The sequence below is a fragment of the Cylas formicarius genome, unplaced genomic scaffold, assembly GCF_029955315.1.
Source record: "Cylas formicarius isolate icCylForm1 unplaced genomic scaffold, icCylForm1.1 PGA_scaffold_1__22_contigs__length_36826433, whole genome shotgun sequence".
Taxonomy (NCBI): Eukaryota; Metazoa; Arthropoda; class Insecta; order Coleoptera; family Brentidae; genus Cylas; species Cylas formicarius.
Genome location: NW_026844264.1, coordinates 15,434,645 through 15,457,052, shown reverse-complemented (window position 1 = coordinate 15,457,052; position 22,408 = coordinate 15,434,645). Strand labels below are relative to the sequence as shown.

General features: G+C 32.7%; 1 protein-coding gene across 5 annotated transcripts in view; it reads right to left on the bottom strand.

The window, feature by feature from the left end:
• The window catches only part of LOC132696489 (probable nuclear hormone receptor HR38), a 103,982-nt gene that overhangs the window by 22,668 nt on the left and 58,906 nt on the right, over window positions 1–22,408 (bottom strand). For all 5 annotated transcript variants that reach the window (XM_060661334.1, XM_060661335.1, XM_060661337.1 and 2 more), the window contains exon 2: window positions 9,566–9,675. In XM_060661334.1, coding sequence (XP_060517317.1) covers window positions 9,566–9,675 — 110 coding nt within the window. The remainder of the gene's footprint in view (window positions 1–9,565; window positions 9,676–22,408) is intronic.

The following is a 22,408-nucleotide window of genomic DNA, read 5'->3' as shown; positions in this document are numbered from 1 at the left end:
AGTTGTAGTATGTACAGTGCGGTCAGAACAAAAGAAGGGAAGTAATATAAAATTCGGTGTATAACAGGATGGACGAGAAGTTAATCTTCAACTTAAAAAAAACTTTTCAGTGTGGTTCCCAAAAATATCAAACAAAGACGAATATTTCCAATGATTTATAAATATGACAAAAGAAAGGAGGACAATTCACACCCAATTTTAAGAAGAAAATGTGGTATACAATTTTTTGGAATGTCGCTTCGTTTTCGGAATACATGGTGTTTTATTATTAATTAGCGGCAAACGATGTTACAGTGACATTGGGTGCACAAAAAAGGAATTTTACACTTTTCAGTTAGTTCAATGCCTTAGATCCTCAGAATTTCCAATAATTTAATATGCAATATGAGAAAAATGCAGGAAACGTAGCTAGCTTAAAACTGTTTTTTGCGGTAAATAAGATAAAAATAATCAATGCTGAAGGGGCTCGTATCATGTGCTTTTGCAAAATTATCGCCAGTAAACTAATTAAAACGTTTAAAATGGACACAATGCAAATTACTAAAGCTCCTTCTTCTGTGTACCAAATATGGCTGGAATATCGTTTGCGACTAATTAATATTAAAAAAAAAAAATACAAGTCAAATTTTATATTTTCAACAACCTGTATTTTGCAAATGGAGAGAGAGTCCAAAAAATGTTATATAACATTTTCATCTTAAAAGTACGCGAGAATTCTCCTCCTTCCTTTTGTGAGATAGGTGAGGTAACACCCTGTATATAAATGTAAGTTTTTAAATATTTCGAAAATCCTTAAGACGCCGATGCTATGTAAAATATTTATAGTAATTGGAGCGATATAAAATGTTAAAATTTAAAGAAATTCAAACTTGCCTTGTATTTATTTTACTAAATTACACACTTTATTAATGGTTTTTGTGTTCTTCGAATCCTAACATTTACACGATGCGACCAGTGCATTCACAAGAAACTTGGTAGTTTTGGTTGGCTTTCCTGACATGAAAACCGTTTCGATATTATACTTTTGAGCTGCCCATACTGCTGAGTCTGTTTTACATCTTATTGTAATTCTAGTATTCTCAAAAATGATCAGTTAAATAATGTTGTAATGCAGTGTAAGAACGTAAGTAACATAACCAGCCGAATGTAAAATTTGTTTGTTGCCTTCAATTGAACGCGCTGTAATTTTGTTATTTTTCCCGCGCATCGACGTCACTGTCACGTTTCTGTTTATTAACATATCGAAGACATCGCCGGGCGCAACGCACCTTATTCGTATGAAGCTACGCACGCTCCGTAGTTTATTGTCGATTGTTCTGAAATTACAATTGTTTACATAACTTTTACGTCGGTTTACATACGGCTGGATGCAACCCTAATTTGCATCGCAAGTGGGCGCGACTTCTTAAATTGTGTCCCCGTGACGTAACTGGCAGGTTTTCTTCTTCCGGTTACGAATTTTTCGATTGCGATTTGCATGCGCGACCATGATGATGTTTAATGGAATCCTTGCATTTTTAATAGGATGTGTGTGATGCAGTTAAAAGAAGTCAGACGAGGCCTAAAACTCGGCACGCAGCATGAACAAAGACCTAACATTCACATAAAAAGAGAGAAATTTGTCTTAAGCAGGAAAAAAAAAGAAATTGTCTGTAGCACATTTGCGATGATTTTGTGCTTCGTTTATATCCGGAAACAAGGTTCGCAAAAACAAAATGCTTCTTTTAAACTTGTATAAAACTCTTAAACTTAAAAACTTTGCTATTAAAGTGAAGAAAATAAAAGGTCATATTAATCATTTTTTATATACGCCAAAACCGTTGTCCAGTGTGCTTTTTAAAGGGTTTAGAAGAAACTTTTTGTTTCCGTGTGTCCGCATATAAATATAATATGTGGAATCAATCTATTTGGACTTGCAAGGTATTTTTCAATTTAATTACATTGAGCTCCTTTTTAATGCTACTAGAGTTTTCGTTCAGTAGCTAAAATTGTCTTAGAATGAGCGGTTCCAGAGGTTTACGTAACCACCAAGCATGGATTTCAAATTTCAAATGGATGTTCAGTTAGCTCAGAGCTCTTTAAATTTTTCAGTCTGGACCAACTGTAGTGATCTTAGTTTTTCTGCAAATATTAGTAACAAGTCGAAAATTAATATACGTATAATGTTGGACATCGCTAAATCAGAAATTGATTCAAGACGTAATTGGTCTACTGTGATCTACCAGCACTTAAAAAAAAACAAAATCCAATATATTCAAATTTATTAGGGTCACGGGGCCCAAAGAATTAAAGGTTTCATTGAAAGGAATACCCTGCAGAAGAACGCAAACCTCGTTAATCCAGATTTCACAGCTTAACGCGCAAGAAATACAAACAAAGGTTCGCGCCGTCGTATTGAGAACGCCTGCGTTCAACAACTTGGGCAAAATTGCTATTTTCCTTTTACGGCCGAACTGAAATGCAGGCACTTATTGGACGCGGCGCTTGTTACAATCGACTAATTAACTAGTATTAACCGTTTCGCTAACCGACAATCCTGTAATGGCGAAGCAGTTAAAAGCTCGTCTGGATTAATAATGATTCTATTGTCTGCATTAACCGCCTTTTTTTTGTTTTTTCAATGCCTGCCACCGTTATCGAATTTGCAAGTACATGTGTTCCTAATTTCCGAAACAAACCAAAACTAACCAAACGAGATAAAGGTAAAGTTCTATCACAATAAATAACAAAAAACAGAAATACATTTTGCTTGCTTTCTTGTCTTAAAGGTTGATAATAATTGCTTCTTCAGTCACCCGCGGGTCGCAACAGTTATCAAATAATAATGCTACTGTATCATAGTCATTTCCACTTCATGTGACCACTAGCTAAGCTCCATTATGAGATAAAAAAAGTCAGTAATATCTCTGCCTTTGCATGATAGTTCCTGAGTTTTCAACTATAATGCAATAAAAGGGGTGGAAACAATGTCCACCTTCACCTTTATTCCATGGTTCAAAGTTAAGTATTTTATACCAGAAGTGATATTCCATATTTTCCAAATTTACAGTTAATTTATTTTGATTTTGTGCGGTGATTTGAGAGCTTTTAAGAAGAATTTAAGATTTTCTTACGTTACTTCACTTTATTTGTTACATTATAGCAGATGTAATAGCAGTTGCCTAAAATATTTTCAGAAAATCTCGAGTTTGATAAGGAACTAACCGAAACAAAGTATGTAGATGAGCAAACATTTGTGGTAGTTTCTGGTACAGGTCCTTAAAAGCTCTGCGAGATGCAGTCCACTTTCTCACGGCACGGTGGGCCCTCGCACGTTTTTTTTCGTGCCCATATTATTATGCCATTACGTCGGTGCTGCACCAAAGCGGCCAACAAAGCGGCAGTTCTACTTGATTTGATTAAATTTGTGAATCGCATTCTCGATTCTCGCATTTGCCTTCAACGGTAGAAAATATTACTGAGTCACAGCTCCCAGAAATGAAAATTTATATTAAAAGCAAAGGCTAATAGGTACTTTGTTTCGCGTTCTGAGAAATGCGTAGAGTTTATTACAAGGTTGTTTAACATTAATAGAAAGATAGTATGCGACGGTATTAGTTTAACCCTGCTCCGTTTAATGGGTGACAAAGTTCCACATTTGCACGCGTTTTTAATGTGCGATCGTTGGACTTTTTCTATCCCATGTTTGTAGGAACCTATATATGATGTTATACATGGTGAATGATTGCTGATATTACCTGTATATGCATTGTATTTGGGCCGTTCCAAGGCACCACTGGGGCAATAACCCTTAATTAGCAGGATAGGTGTTTTACGGATTTGGTAAATGTTTTTCTTGGGATTTAAATTTAAATATGTATATTGTACACTGGGAAAAAAGCCCCTATTTTATAATTTCACAAACAATTCCCTGTATATCAAAATTATGAAATTTTAAGGTATGGAAATAGGTTAAACGGCAAGATTAACTTGCCAAAATTAACATGCCTATGATGGGTTCCTACATAAAGTAAGAGAAGTTAAGACGACAAACTGCAAACTTCCTCAAATTTTTTCAGGATCGTTTTTGATCATATAGGTCAGTATTTTAAAACAAATTTCAAAAATATGATTATACAGGATGTTTGAGATCTTCAGTGTAATTATGACATGCGATTTGAACCAGCCCAAGTAAAGGGTGATTCAATAAGGGTTTCCACATTGAAATAATAAAAAAAACTCGGAAGAATATAAAAATATGCATTTTTATTTGCCATTTTAGATTAGTGTATTACAATTAGGTATGAAAGATGAAAATGACCCCCGCGGCTCATGTGGCATCACGTAATTCGTTTATTGAAATTTCCTATCACTTTTTGACACAATTCAGGTTCTATGCCGACTATTTCCCCTGTTTCAGCTCTGGAATAGTGTTTGGTTTATTTCTATACACTCTGTTTTTTAGTAAGATCACATGATTGCGGCGGCCAATTGCAACTTGCACCGCAACAATTGCATCGTTTCTCTGGATTTGTGACAAGTGGCTCCATCCTATTGGAACCACTAATCTTCAATGTCCATACCTTCCAACTGCTCCCAGAAAAAATCAGACATCATGTTTCGATAGCGAACACCATTAACCGCAACAGCGTTTCCCGCATAATCCTCGAAAAAAACGGCCAATTATTCCCCCGCACCAAAATGCGCACCAAACAGTCACTTTTTGAGGATGCATTGCTTTTTGAACTATCTCTCTTGGATTTTCTAATCCCCAAATACGGGCATTGTGTTTGTTTACAAAGCTACCAACGTAAAAATGTGAATCATCGCTAAAGATTATTTTCGTTGAAAAATGAACCCCTTGTTCTCGTATCCATTCTGCAAACACGTGGCGCTGTTGATGATCTGGAGGTTTCAACTCCTGAGTTATTTGGACTTTATATGGGTGTACGTGCAAGTCTTTTGTTAAAATTCGCGGTGTGGTTGAATACGTAAGGCCCACTTGCTGCGATCGATGATGAATCGATGTGTTTGGATCTTCGGCTACACTTTCGCGAACAATGGCAATATTTTGATCTGTCCGAACTGCACGAGCACGTTGAGGAACTTTGAGGTTAGTTACAAATCCAGTTTGCTCAAAATTTTTGAACCTCATTCCAAATTGTCCTCTCAGAAGGTCGATTTTGCACGCCGAAAAATTCACGTAGAGCCCGAAATGCTTTTTTTCTTTATCGACCATTTTCATAATAGGCTTGCACAATTTTTACACGTTGTTAATCGTATATTGCTCCATGACTAATTTTGTTTATGTTTTGAGGTTAAAAATCTCATATGATAATAAACAAATACAGTGGCGTTTCAAAAATATTCCAGATTGTAATGTGGAAACTCTTATTGAATCACCCGTTATGTATAGTTTTGATTTAATTTGCGTTTCCTTTGCAAAGTTTGATTTTATTATTACAAAAGAAAAGTTTTTTTGAAGAAATTTATCAAATATTGTGAAACAATTTTTAGATTTTTTGTGACCCGATGTACGAAAACAAAATTTCTAGTTGGTACGTAAGTAGTAGTAACATAGTATACATTGGGTTAATTAATTTTTCTTTTATATTTGCTTACTATTTATGTATATTCCATTTTATTTATTCCTTTAAGGAAAACAAAATAGCTTTGTCGTATGCAAGTACGAATAGTAAAGAAAGCAGTTCTATTTGGTTCCGCTTGAAAGCACACACGATGCTGTTAAAATCTCTGAACAAACGCTGATAATTGATCTATGGAATGCTGCTGCTCCTGTAATTGAAATCTGCAATAAAAAGTATTTGACCGTTCGTCATTGCTGAATCGGGGAATATGACAATAACTATTTTAAACTCTCATGCAATAATTTCATAATAATATCAACGTTTTTCCGTAATTTATTTTTGTGTTTCACACTGTCTGATTTTTAATATTTGCACTGCCAAAATCAAATTGTTTTAGAGGCAAATGACCATTCCCATTACAGTTTTGTTTTACGGCACTTTAAATAATTGTTGCGACAGTTCCGAACGGCACTTGCAACTTTTCGCTGACAATTGTGTCGTATTTTTTAATAATCCAGAATATTCTGCACTTGCCTACTAGCCAGATAATATTGAAAATATTCTTTTTTTTAACTTTTAGATTGTAAAATTATACCAGGGTGTTTAAATTATTTTAATTTTCACTTTAAAAATAATAGAATATTTTGAAAACAATGAGTATGAAACCGTTGACATGATCTCATCGATTTTTTAAACCATTGAAATCGATAGATTTATGAATAATATATTAAATCACGACTGTGAGTCAAGAACAAAGTGCTATTAGTAAAAGGCGTGTCCGTTACTACGCATAGTATGCAAAATATTGGCCTAGTTTAGGACTAAATGCGTTGACATGCCTATAGATATCTCACTAAGATATGCATTATTTATTGATTGTAAATGTAAATCCAACTATTGAACGCATAAAAATGACAAGGAATTCTTCATTCTGCGATAATTGTACAGCAATTTAGACTTCTTGTTTTATTTTTCGTCGTAAAAACGTAAATATCATTTTCAAATATTTGTAAACAACTTGACTGGTAGTAATATAAGGATCCTTTTCTTTGTTAGTTTCAGTTAAGCTCTGAAGAAGCCAGCAGGATGATTAGCGAAACGTCAGCAAGTTGGGTTTATCAACAACTGATTGCAGTGGCAGTGGAAGTTTATTTGAAAAAAAAAAAACGTTAATACTAATAAACGGTAAGTGTAATAAGAGATTGTTTTAAAAGATTTCCCAATTTTTCTACAAATTGTCAAATCCTTTTATTCGTTTAGCCTTCTTTGACCAAAATGATGTGATAGTGAAGTATACCTAAAATACAATAAATGAATGCTGTTGTTACCTCATAAATATTTTTTTAAATGGTAAATTATTGGGTTGTGTTGTATAAAGTTATTTTTTTTTTTTGGTAAGTTATTAACCGCTATTACATATTAGATTATCTGATTTTTTTAGTAACTTTTACTAACTAATTATTATATAAATTATTTGTATTACGTGTGTATTCAAAGCTTTTTTTGAAATATTACTACTAAAAATCTACGTAGTGCCGGACCAATATTTTTTTAAAACGTTAAGACAGTCTTAATTATTTTGAAGTATATTTTTGAACGTAGATTACTATCAATTTTATTTTTATTTGTAATAATAATAGTGCGTAATTATTTCTATAAATTTATATAAACTAACAAGAGAACAAAAAGTATTCTCATTATTAGCCGTCTTTTTCTATCTTAAAATTTGTTTCACTTTTCTTTCACGCATCCTTTCAAGTTTAGATGGAGTTCACTGCTGGTTAAATAAAAGACAGACGATTAGATCGTGCTCGCCATATGCTAGGGTAGTCAGCCGAGTGCAAAAAAATTAAACTGATACGGAATATCGCGTTACCTCTAGCTCGTGGTATATCGCCGGGATCTGCGATTTCCTCATAATTTACAAAACACTTCCTGACACCTATTGTGACTTATGGTCGCCAGCAACCGTCGTTGTATTGTTAGCGACACAATAAAATATCATATTTTATCCGACGCGAATCATAATGGAATTAAAAGCGTCTAAAAAGGCGTAACTAACAAATGCCGATTACTATCGTCCAGAAGGATGAGAAGAATTGATATGACTTCACCCTTTTGCCAGGTAGCTTAACGTTGTCGGAGGAAGAAGAAAGAATAAAATATTCATCAGGACCTGCCCAGCCCAATCTAAACTGAAATTCCGAAACGCAAATAAAAGTGATTAATATTCTATACTTCGAAACGAACATTATTTTGTAATTTCGATTTAATTTTCGAAGATATATTATTTTAACTTCGTATACACCGATCCTAAGAACTAATAAAATATTCCAATAATTTCATACGTAGAACATGACCCACCTAAATCGGTAGCATCCGATTAAAATCTAAATGGCGCTAAGGTTTTTTGCACTGTCAAAAAAACAGTAGCTTTTGTCTTTTCAAATTTCGCATACCACTGGATTAACATTCGTTAGCAAGGCATTTATTAATAATAGAGTAAAATAACAACATTTATGAAACTGAGAATATTCTATTCTTAAACGGTTTGATACAACAATTCGAAATTAGTTAATATAGGCCAAACATGCAAGTTTTGGACACGATGAAGTCAATGGATGCACTTCCGGTCTAAGCGAAAACGGTGGTACCTTTAATTTAAAATGACCATACGGTTTTAAATTTCTATTAAATTGAAATCTATATCTAGGCTGATGATGTGGATCGGTGATGGCAAAAATTCTAGATAAAGCTTTTTGTTATTTATGCAATAGTAAATGTAATTATGGAATCATTTTTTAGTTTTTTCAAGTAGCGCCGTAGTAGGAAATACTTTTTAGAATCGGCACTTTTTTTGCAACATTAATTTTTGTTGGGAATCACTTATAATAAAGGTACATGCTTTATATATCTATCATAAGTGTTTTTTACGGAAACCTATGCGTTAATGTAAATGTAAAAAAGACTACTCAATATAAAAAGCAAAGTCTCCTATGTTATATTACATTTTTATAGAAAGGTCTTTACCGATCTGGTATTTTCCTTCCCGTGAGCTTATTTTTTAACGGGTTTTCGAAAAAAAATGACGGTTTTAACAAGTGTTTGTTCCCACTATGATATTTGAAAATACTAGGTTATACTAAAAAAATACGAATTGATTACAGCAAATGTTATTTGCTATTAAACAAGTAAGGAAATGTTTAATTCAGAATTTTTCCCATTACCAGTCGACCCGGTAAATTATAGTATTGTCATTAGCTGCCTAGATACAATTTTTAATATGAAATAAAAATTATTAAATAAACAAAGATTTTTTCCTATCATGTTTAGAATAATCTCCTAAATACAAAAGGGCAAAAATATAGGGCGTGTCATTTAAAATTCTGAAGTTGTCGTTGTTTCAGTTCAAAAAGTGTATTTGTAACACAAATTTCAGATCACTGGGTCAAACCGTTAAAATGTTATATATGTTCTCACAGTTTTGTTTTCCAAGTTTTAAAAAATCAATAATTGGTTTTAAATTATGCCATTCAAAATGGTTCCAATAAAAGTGGGGTTACTTTATGTCATTCAGTCAGAAAGTAGCTACAATTTAATTTTATTTTATTAAATACGCTGGCGTGTACTACTTCTCGGGTTTCCAGTATCTTCACTCTAAGTAAAAAATTGATTTACATAAATAACTGGTTTCCAAAACTAATGTTGTTAAATCTTTGTTAATGGGTATATTTTTTTACGAAAATTTGGTCGCTTCTAATTATAATTATTTGCAAACCCAGTGGCGTATTTAAATTTTTTAATACCCAATAAACGTGACAACAAAAACTTTTCTAGATCGATTGAGAAACGAATATTTCATAGGAGGTATTTAAAATTATTAATGTTCAGTTAGAAACTACTTAGTGAAATTTTTGAAAGTTAGGAAAGTAAATATAAAAATATAAAATAGTCAGGAACAATATTAAAAAACAAAAGAAATTATGGAAATACGTTACCTGTGTCTGGAGAAGGAGCATACTTGGCAGGGGACTGCCGGGGGTGGAAGGCTGAGCACTCGCCGCCACCAAAGGGGTGTTGGTCAAATCGCCCTGTACTAGTACTGAGCCTGCAAAGAAAAAACGGTTTTTATAAATATAAGCGGAATTTTAAAAATTCAAATGCGAAAAATTAATTGCAACGTTATTCGTCTTCGGCTAGCATTAAGAGAAAACTATTAGGCATTTTTTTAACGCTAAAATGAATTAGTTATACCTTTAATTGATACTTTTGTTGCGAGACATTAAGGAATTTCAACGTTGATTTATCGATCCTGTACACAAATAACGAGCAATGCCAGCAATTATGTATTTTTTATTTATGATATTTTTTTCGCATAGACGTGGACGTGGGTGTAAGTAAAATTACACACCCTATTTCAAGCAAGCGTTTGAAGAAATAATTTATATAAAGTAAAGCCAGGACATGCAAGCGGGTATGCTCAATGTACAACACTAATTGCGAAATGATTAACACGATTTATGAAAAAATTATGCGCCTTTTTCAGCGTATTGTTATTAAATTATTTATCGACCGTTAAATCGCTTAATAATGGAAAAATTAGCCACGGCGATGTAGAACAATGTAAGTAAGCGATGTAACTAATTAGTCGCTTTAACTGATTGCCGTTGGAAAAATTATGTTCACTATAATTATTTTCTTGATGCGTGAATTGCTGTAAACCACTTGAGTCCTTTTCGTAGGTTTTCCTAGAATTAGAAAAGTACTTTCGTTTGAACTTTTTGTTGTACATTTTGGCAAAATATTTTTGCTTTTTTAATGGGGTTGCGTTTTATGACATACATTTTTAATTGAGGAGGGGGATTAGTTTAATTTTTTAAGTGCTTGGTATTTATGGTTTGTTCGAATTCGTTTACAAGTTGCGCTGAAAATCATTTATTACATCACATTTCAACATGCAACTTGAAGAGACAACTAGTTTTTTAAATACCAAAACAAAACCTCTAAATTTTTACAAAAGTTATTTTTGAAAATCGAAAATTTTATTGAATTTTTGAAATAGTATTTTCTGCATGGACTAAAATAAAGCAAGTTATTGTTTTCTTAACATTTAATAAATAGTAAATAAATAAATAAATAATTAAAATAGATTAGACAAGAACTAAATTTTCCTTTTCTTAAAAAAATAATACTGTCCCAATGACAAAAATATTCCTCGAAGTGTGTAATTATTCTCTAAAAAATAATAACTGGAATTAACTACAATGGAAATATTCAACTTTGAGATCACTGGAAATGCGTTTTTTAGAAATAGAAATGCAACCAACAAACTGTTATATCTCAGGATTAAAATGGCTCAATCTTATTTGTTTTTCACTTCTTTTTATTATTAGTGCTATTTTATTGTTGTATAGAAAAAATATGTTCAATATATAGCGACTTTTCAACTAAAAATATCACTTAAAATTACACATTAAAATTACGTGCAATATCTTCAGTTTTGAATCACCCTGTATATCAAGCGTTTTGTAGAACTATTTTTTTTACCTGGAATTTGGAAAATGACTTTCGGTTCAAATTCAAGATGCGATGACAAAATTAACGCGAAATCCACTCGAAATTATCGAGATTTTTGGCTTTCGAATAGGACCCGTAAACATTGGCAATCAATTACACAATCCCCCAAAACTTGTTTGAGACTTGACCAATTAAATCAGACAAGTGGAAATTTACGTCCCATTGTGAGTCGTTAATTCGAAAATCTAAAAATTCGACAGCCCGAATATATTGTTATAGACGTATTTTTTTAATAAGTTCGGGTGATACCTTGGCGTTTTATTTTTCGTAGCGAAGGTAGTTTCCGACAGTTTCTCCTTTTTGTTATACCGTTTGCAGACAAGACTTGCGCAACTTCGCGAGATAATTAGCAACAAAGGCAGACGAGATTTCTAGTGCCGGTGAAACCGCATAAAGTGTGGGCCAAATGTGAAATTGCCAAATGCATTTCTGCTCCAATGTTTCATGCCGCCACTCTCTCTGTGTCTCATTCCCTTCCGACACCAACGATTGACGATGGTTCAAAGACTTTAGAAAGGATTAAACCGCTTGTGAATCGGCAATAGTTTATCTGTTTTGCGTTTTGTGGCTAATTTAAACTAGCCAAAGAAGGGGTCCACTTCCTGTTTAAAACTAATAAAACTTATATCAAACTTATATAAAGTTATATCAAAAGTAAGTTCTACATCGGCGCATTTTCTATCAGAAATTTATATGAGTCTATTAACATTTTCTGAAAATTGGAAAGTTTTTATTTTTAAGCCGTTGTAAGTATAAGGTCGTTTTGTTAATTTTTGCGTTACTCCTCACTCCATTGAGATAAAAATCGACAAAAAGCTGAATAAAAATGTAACTATAATAATATTGCTGACATTTATAATATTAGTGACAATAATATTACTGACTAGCAATAATACATTTCATCACAAACTGGCAAAATATTCTTTGAATGCCTGAAGTCTTTTCTTAGGAATTACTTTAAATTTTAACAGTTTATTGTTTCTTACTGTGCCTTGCCTCTCTCTGAATAACCATCAAAAATAATAGTAATATGAATGGACAATATACTTTTTTATTTTCTATTATTGTATTGTTATTTTGAATAGCATGCATGCATACTTGCCAAACTAGTGAGGAAATATTTCAGGTAGCTTTGATGAAATAATTTTATTTTGAAAAATGTTTTTATAATTTTGCTCTATGCTCTATTTAATTCGTTATAACCAAAAAACAAGTAATTATGCGCAAAAAAGGGACTAAAGAATGTGTAATATTTTTTGCAAGCTCTTATATTTACCGAGATCTATAGAAACGTCTCACTTTGCATACCCTGTACGAAATTATGCAATAGGTGTTGAAAATATAATTAGTTTTCACTTGTCACACCTATGTTTGAGGTGACAATTAATCTTTGCGATTATGTTATTTCCGTGGAGAGAGACTCGAATTCTGCGGCCAAAAAGAAAACTAGATACACTTAAGGCGCAGTTATAACTTCTCCATTTAAATAGTCAATGCAGCGCAAAAAAAACTGTAATTACTAACCCAAAGAGTCTCCAGGTGAACACATTATCCGCTACATATCGATGAGTAAAAACGTACCTTACTAATTTAGAGTTATCAAATATTCACATGTTTGTTTCTGTCACGGAAAACGAATGGAAATCCTCTCATTAACACTCTTTAACACCGTGACGGCGTATGTCAACAAAGCTTTCACGGCAATTTTGCGTCCGCTTTTATAGACTACCCCCTTACGGGGGTGTAAATATTCGCTAGCTACACCTCCTATAGTAAAGGGGCGTCTCGAGGGACCGAAATCACTGATATTTGAAGCCCCGTCGCAATTGAGCCCCGTGGTTATGGCCCGTGACGGCCCCACACTTGATTATTTAGGCTTCAATATTGTTGGTGCCTCTACAGGCTATGATTTTATTATGATACGGATATTATGATTGTTTCCTGATTACTACTGGGAATATATTCGAGATGATACCCGCCTTTGGGACTGAGAAAAGACAAAAAGAAACGAACAAATAGCTGGTAGCGGTATTATTTTCCCGTGGCAGATCTTAACGTGGTAAGGTAAACATTTACTCTTTAACGAGTTAATCACGAAACTGACAATTTCTTGCCAGTTGGCGAAGTAAATAAGGAGCATAGGTGGGAATCTCTTGTGTTGAACAATTTTTTCTCCCACGTTATAGAAAGACACGCATCCATTTTTCAATTAGCTTTAGTTTGGATCAGGTTATTGGTGCTCGATTTTCGAAAGGTATTTGTAGAAATTATAATTTTCAATATATTTCCCACGCCTTGAATTGTGACGTTTGTCATTTCTGACGGCCATGGCAGTAAAGGTATTCGCGTTGTTTTGCGAAAATGTACCCAAAAACTAACAGTAGTAGAAAAAGTATGGTCAGTCAAATGCCGTTGATCGCACTTGTCGCATAATATACTATTTTACCACACTTAATAATATGCTGCGTAATGAATTTGAGAAGTGACTACTCTGATGAAATTTCGGTTCATCATTATTAAAAAAATCAAATTAACGCTAAAGAATATTATAATTGCAGTGTTCGGTGTACTTCCTTGTCCAATAAAAATTTTAAATCTTGGAAAACGTCTTCAACCATGTGGCGAGAGTGGATAGTGAGATCATTTTCAAAATATCTTCAGTTGAAAATTTTGATAGCTTCATAGCCACAGCACTAGGAATAAAAATCAATTAAATATTCCCATTTCAGGGTTAGCCCTAGTACATCGGAGTCCTCGTCATTTAGGGCTTAAAATTGTCACTCACGCTGTTAAAGTCTATAAATTTATCAACAAACCTACGATTTACAAATATTTAAAGGGAAAACAACAGCTTATAATAACAAAATGTTCCTATTTGTTCCATTTGTCCTCACTAGGGAGATAAGAACCCATAAAGAAGACGCCGGAAAGTGTTTTTTGTGAATAACTTTTAAAATGTATAGAACATATTTAGCTTGTTTAGCTTTGTAGGAGTGAACAAAATTGTACACCTAAACGTACAGTTTCATTTAGAAAAAACATATACTTTAGAAATATTTATGGGAAATTTTTAAAATAAGAAAACATTTTTAATATTAGATTAGGGTAAATTCGACATATCAATTCTAAAGAAAGCTAAAGTAAATTTGTTTTTTCGTTTAAAAAACCGGCTCATTTCATTGTAAGGAGAGTCTGTAGAAAGGAAAAAAAACTTTTTTCTACTCCCGTTTGTAAAATACCTAATTACACAGATCTAGCGTGCGGAGAGCGTCACTTTACCACGTCAGTTTCGTTTCCCACGGATCAGAGCCACTTTTCAGGGATATTACCGCACGGGTTTGGAGGCAATCTAATGTTTTCGGAGATATTGACCGCGTCTTGAATTTTGATGTTTGTCAATTCTGACGGTCAGTTTAGTGAATGTATTCGTGTTGTACCCAAAAACTAACGGTGGTAGAAAAAGTATAGTATGCAACACGTTCGGTAAACTTTTTTAGTCACTCATTTATTAAACATTCGCTCCGCTCATGTCAAATAATCTTGTAAGTCAAATACCGTTTACCGCACTTGTTGCATAATATACTATTTTCTTGCTCTAACCAGATCCCACATTTTCCCGGAGACCCGGTAAGTATAACATCAAAACAGCGAGATACACATTAACTTTACTTTATTAAAATATTGTATATGCAGCATTGTAAATATTGAAACCAGAAACGGATAAAATGCACATTGGATTACTTTTTCAAAAACACAACCAAATTCCAAAGGTATTCTAAAAATTAAAAAATGTAAAGAATTTGAACATAAAACTCAAGGTCAGATATTATTCTGACTCCTCAAATACTGTATATATATAGTTTTGTGAACATGGAGATCACCAACAAGAATTTAATACCTCTGTGATTTATGAAAGTTTATTTTTAAATTGTATTTTATGTTGTTTGGTATAAAATGTATGTTTTAAATAACAGTTTCTAGTATTATTATTATTATTGTTCATAGTAAGTGCCGATTGGCAGAGCATAAAACTCAATATCCCGAATCTTTTCCCATGAGACAATGTTGCTTATTCGCAATTCTCAATTCGCCCTCGTATAAGCTCGCGATCAACACCTGAGCACCAGTTTGTAAATGACGCAGTTGCGTAACAGGGAAAAATGTTCGTCACACCGTCTTTACAGTGCCGATTAAATTTACTCGTATACAGAGAGAAGCGCAATACTTGCGTAACGCTTAATAATTATGGAAATACCGGTATTTTATTATACTGTTCATCGAGGCAACTGTTTATTTTTTCCTTACCATCATCTAGAATATACCGGGCAATTTGTTGTGCAAAAGAATGACTTAATATCGGTAATTTACAGGAGGCCGAACTTTTGCGCTTTCAACGGAGTAAATCAAAATATTAAGTTTAGTAATTATTTTAAGTTGACAATCACGATTATGTGATAAATTATTTAGCAAAATCGTGTTACTGTGGCCACGATTATCAAGAATCGACTGTTCGATGACTGGCTATAGCGGTTTACCATTTGTATATGTCGTTTTTGCATTTGTTTTTTTTTTATTGGATTCACGAACTTTATTGTGTACCGTATGTGGAAAGACGGCATATAAATTGCTCAACGTTAAAATTTATTAATGGCATTTCCAAGAATCTTTTCTCGTTAAAGAGAGTCCCGTTTTTTATTTTGTCTTTTTCTCGCAAAAATATTCATATAATATGTTATTTATATTCGTTCGAGAACGCTTCATGATGTACATATCACAACATATTTCACAATTATTACAAATTATAACAATCTATAAAGTAATTATGAAGAATGAAGAATGAGAACCTACATTTGTAAGAAGAACAAACAACAAATTTCCAATCTCAGACAAAGATTGAACGTCATTAAGAATTTTGTGTATACTCTGAGATTCAAAAGTTTCCCACCCTAATCTCTGAATTGCTTCAGTAGTGCTGAAACCTATCCCAAAATTGAGGAAGATCCACCTCGCGGTTGGACCATTTCTGTTTCAGTAGCTAAATTTGGCAACTTTGCATAATTAACCAAAACTAAATATATACAACCTACATATTCGAACAAAAAGTACAGTGGAAACAATTTACTTTACACATATTAAATTGAAGCATTAAAGTAAAAAACAATGCAAATCTACTTGTTTGACCACTTACTAAGAAAAAGGAATCTCGATTTGAATATCAATTACTTATATATTTTTTTAAATATTTGCAACATTACTTTAGCCAAAAACCAGATATTTGATCTACCCATATTCAAAAAAGTATGTTTATTTTTAGAGATTAGAGAACAAATTGGTTCTATTCTATGGTTTGGGTTTTGCTTGAGGAGATTTTGGTTGTACTAATATGCCACATATACCATTATAATTCATCAAAACCCAGGAAGGAATATACAAAGAAAAGTTGAATAATTATAAATCTAAAGAGAGGTCAAATAATTCAGTTCGTCATAGCAATTTCTACAAGCCACTGTAATACAATTTGCAAAACTTCTGGATTTCTCCTTGCGTAGGTTGTGACTTAACTGAAACAGTTTCTGTTTCCACTAGGTGATTGGCTAAACGTCAGTTCGATTATCAACAGCCATCTAATTTTCATTTAATTTTGTGATTAAATTTCAAAATAATCTCTTAAATCGGAGCGAAGCACCTAAATCAAAGCTAACTTAAAAATATATTCAAGATAAATAAGTCACAAGATTAGCCTTAATTTTGCAACACTGCAGAAACCTACCTAAATTTTTACATTCATGTAGACTGGCACTTGCATCTGCACTTTTCTTTCGTCGACAGGAAACCGATTTGTATTTTTGCGCAATATACATGGTTTAAATATATAAGTTACTTTAAATTATAAATCTGAAGTTGAGCTATTTTCATCGGCACCGCAATCGCATACAAATGTAATAAGAGTAATTTAGTATTAAAATTCCATAATAGAATAAATAAATTATTCGCATTTTAAATCAAGGTTTCTCTGTACATGTATGCATTTTGTCGAGAAACGTTTCGTGGTGATTTTCTTTTGCCGGAACGACGCTGCAATCTGGATCGGAAAACCACGATTTTGGCGTTAAGAACGGCCTCGAAACCCATTTATAGATGGCAGCACATATTAGGCAATAAAAGTGTCGACGCTCATGAAAAATTCATTAAATGAACCACAGCGGAGATATTTGTCGGGCTCACAGTTAACAGGAATTAATTTGTTTTTGTAGCGAGTGAAATCTTCGTCAATATAACCTTGCATTGTCTTGCCTTATTGATGTACTAGAAGATTCTGAAATGGTTTCGATATTGTAGAGCGAAACTAAAGCCAAACCTCATCTTTTATCATATCTGCGTTGTTAAAAAAAGAGACGTAGTCTTTTATCTCTGCCATTTTCGCTAGTTTATTTAATGTAGAAGAGTCTGCGTGGAAAGTCACTGTATCATCAAAAATTCAAAAATCTTTTTTACCTGGTAAATAAAATGCAGGCAAAGCCTTAAGATTGGGAATTTCCATTTACCTCGATTAATTTCACTAATTATCTTTGAACTTAACTTTATCTGACTGTGACTAATTCGCATCACTGACTAAGCTCACTGATAATTGCGAATTTGGAGCACTACGGTGTTAGCAATGAAGAACATCTAATAGGAAATCCATTTACATCAACCAAGTCATTTTTCTGTATGAAAATTAAAACAAATAAATGACATTTTTAATAAAAAATGATGCTATATTTTGCTATTGTGTTGAAAACTGAGGCCGATATATAGAAAATTCTCTCAAGTGTAACACAATTTACAATAACTAGGTGGAAAACGAATAAATTATAATATAGTTCGAAATAATAAAAAATAATAAATCATTTAAACTTTATTTTTATACTAGGCAAAGTATCAGCACTTACTAAGTTATTCAAAAAATCGATTAAAAGGATAAACTGTGACTAGTTATAGAGAAAATCTGAATAAAACTGTCGCAATTTTTTCAGAACAAATATACAGGGTCAGGTCAAGAAGTCCTGACGCCCCACTAATTGTTACTTGTTAAATTTGCTTGAGGTACTTTTTTTTCTATGCGACCAACTAGCACGCGACCAAGGTGCGATAATTAATATAAAAATAAGCGAAAATAAAATTGGCAAACGACGCGTCACGATTTCTACGATTTTAAGCACCACAATAAACATATCAACCGGAGAAATATAAACAGTTGTAGGCGTGTATACGTATACCGGAGTAATTGTCTAAGATTCCAAAGTCGATACACGTTGCATCGTGGGAACACTTTCTACATAATTTAAATCGATTTACGGACAGGTCTGAACGCTGAAAATTCGCAAAACGGCAATTAGAACTAGCCTGAAGAAATCCGAATCGCATTCCGACCTATTGAAAAAAAAATGTTAATGTAAGCGAAATTCTTCTTGGACGCGGATGATTTTCTCGTCCTTTCTTGGACGGTTTTATTGTTCGGGTCCTTGATGACTTTTCTAATGCGTGCGTATTTGAGGAATCCGAGGTAAACTGTTAAGTTCGTTAGTTTTACATTTTAACGTGCACTTTAAAATTGCCAGACGCATTCTCTCTTCTACCGGAACGCGGTTCGAAATTTAGAATTCCCGTAATTCCCGTAAATCGGGTAATTTGCTTTTTAAGTGACACTTATCTTGATATCTGGAGGGTTGTAAAAAGGTAAACCTCGATTGGAGTGACTTATTGAGAATTCCCGAGGATTCAGCGTCATTTAGAGACGTTACGTTAGATAACTGTAGAACCTGTAGATACAATGGAATTTATTTCTAAATTTACGAATGTTATGAATTTTATAGTAACCATAACCAGTAATTAATATTTTGGTGATTTTAATTTTAATAATATAATAAAAATTTAATACATTACTTTATGTATAGAAATAACGCATACCAAAACTCGAAACCCAATATTTAAGTTGCAATAAATAATTCAAACTGTGACACCCGGTTATTGCTTTTAAACGACGCTAAACCCGCGGGAATGATCGTGACGTTATACCGCTGCTTTTCGATCTATACGGCGAGATGTTATTATCAGGTTATAGGCCGATAATTATATTATTTACGTTTATTTTTCTCTCGTGTAAAGGTGTGCTTGTATTTAATCTACGCCAGTTTGTACTTGTGCATAGTGCGCTTTATATGATAACAATGGAAGCAACACAAAAACAATATTAAAAATTGTGCCATCGTGTTTGAGTACACCCGTAAAACGCCAAATAAACTTTTTATTCATTTTGTATAGATGTCACGTTAGCTTTAACAGTGCAAGTATTTTTAACTCATCGAATTTGCACCCATCTTATTGCAGTCTCCATAGGAATGGCGTCCTGATCTATATAAAATAAAGAACACTTTATCAATGCCATTATACTTTAAAATTCGTATTTATGTTTCCACTAGTTTCAAAATAAATCCTTGTTTTTTTTTGTTAAATAAGTTACATTTTGTTTGATATACCATTTAAATTTTAAAAAAATAGAGAAAAAAAATATTGGTTTAAAACTAGTGGCTAAATTTTCTATCAAAGGTATGTTCATAGCTTTCATAGGTTAGCCACCGCGAATTTCAGCACACGAAAAACTTTCGGTGTTTTGCATGTAAGATGTCACCATAGGTAAAGGTAAGGTAAATCATCAGAATGGCCTTTTTAAAAATCACCTTCGGTCATTTTCAAAACTTTCTTTTTGACACTAAACACAAGAAAACAAAAGCAAAGCGACAGAATCAAGACTAAAATTAAAATTAAAACCACCAAAACGAACGCGTTATCGTTTTCTAATGATTAATGAATGACGTCACAACCGATCAGAGCCAATGACAGCACGTTTCAAGGGGGATTAAAATTTTACAATTTTTAATTGCTTATATTTGTTACATAGAACTACGAATTTTTTTTTGTGAACTGTGGCTATATAAATAGTATAAGCTTACTATCGTAATAAATATTTTTCAAATTAAAGTTTTGTTTAGAATGAAATCCTGCGACAGTATTCAGGAAGAGAACAGGCTCTCGCCATGAATTGTTTTGGACGATTTCGATCCTTTAACTTTAGATACTGTTGCTACTTGTACACATCAAACTCAACCTTATCGATTCCTGCACGAATTTCGAAACATTCATACGTTGAAAGTGGTTTTCGCTTTTTATTAAAAATATTTTATTTTTCTTAACATTTATCAAATTCAAATTGGAGGAGTGGCAAAAATATTTACAAATAATATTTAGTGTATGTATTGTATGTATTGTATTAAAATTGATGTCCAAACAGCCAAAAGTGAAGTTAGTTTAAGCAATATGGCATTTGGTTGACTAAAAATTAGCATAATATATTATTTTTCAACAATAATTTATGTAGAGGCAGAGAGAGAAAATTCATTTTAATTTAAGATATGTTATTCGTTTCACTTACTCATTACATTTAAAATTCAAACTTTCAAAATCTTAACCTCATAAGATATTTACACCAACAATTGTTATTAATTATTAGAAACAATTGCTTGAGAGATTTTAAAGCAAAAGTACAAGTAAATACTGGTTCTGAAAAGCATAGATTTTAACCGAACCGAAGTTTGATAGAAGGATACTGAAACCCTAATTAAGCCCCATTAGGTTAAATTTATTTATTTCAATTAACATTGTTGATATCAATATCTACCCTATAAGTGGTATTGTTGCTAGGAATAAGCAACAATATCACGCTTTTTCGAATCACCTTTTGTTATTTAAATGTTAATTTTTTTTATACAAAAAAGAAACAAAAATTTGAATATTTAGTTGCTCAATATAAACAAAAATTGAAACTGCGAAATATAGGAAAAAAGGCATTTTATTTTATTCTATTTTAGCCTTAGAGAATGAGCTCACGAAGCATATATATTGAACGTCCATGTCAATAAATTCGTAGATTTTGATGATTGAGAAGTTTTATACTGCCTTGCTGCACTGATAAAAATGCATTCGCAATCCGATCTTTCTTTATTTGGATTGGGGAATTCTTTTAATTGGCATCGGGTAATACTATTTGCAGATGATTGCGTTCAGTTTAAATTTTTTTATTGCAAAAATGATCTTCAGTTGTGTTGCATTCCTGCGGATAATTGCTGATAATTAAACCCATCGCACCGTATATGTAAAATATAAACTCTGCCATTGTTTATACAAAAAATATATAATTGCGCGTGCACTTGCTAATACGGATGAAGCTGATTTAGCAGAAAAACGGCTTATTTTCGACGGATTTGAAAGAATTTCCTTATATAATTTTGCGCACATTTGCCGCGACTAATAATTTTCATATAAAGTTTAACGGTGTAAACGCGGCAATAATATAAGTTTTTGGAATTTAACGATCGCCTTGATTTAATCTCGCTCCTAAATTAAACGAAACAGAACAATTTATTTATTTCACTCGATGTCGACATGTTTATTATTTAGGTTAATGCGAGGTGCAACTTTAAATTAATGAAGTTTATTGGATAGCATTCCGAAAATTATTTTGAAATATTTAAACAAGCGAAATCTTGAAAATTATAGTATTTTATAAGCCGTTGAATTGTTATCTCTAAACGTTAAAGTCCATGTCGTTCAGTGTTTCGATTGTAATGGTTCGAAATATTGAATATTTCAATATACACATTCGTTACGAATTTTTATTACTAATTGTGACACTAATTCTCGCATTCGGATAATTTAATTATTTAATTGCACCTCGACCTGATTGGTAAACAGGCTGAAATTTCTAAAATGGGCTTCACAGAAACACCTGCCTCCTTTAGTTTAATATGTTTGTAAAGCATAAAAGTACTTTTTTACCAATTAAAACTGGATTCGTATAAACGATATTTTTGCGTAAATGTTTCGGAATTTGTGTGTCTTCATAACTTTTTTTCATCTCACAAATAAGAAGGACAATCTATCTGTTCTTCTCTTCTCTTATAAGCTAACTCATGTTTAAGATTTTCCACGAATAAAATTCAACTAAAATTTTGATTTTCTAATCAGGTACATATATAGCCATGAAACATTGGCTTTTAATGACATTTATGAGACCTACTCTAGATCTAACATATCTTCTTTTGGCGCCGTCTCCTTTCGAAGGTTGGCGATCCAAATAGCTAACGTGGTTCTAGATACGGCCATACGGAAGATGTGGAGCGATGAGCAACCAAACCATCGTCTAATGTCCTTCAACCAAGAGTTTT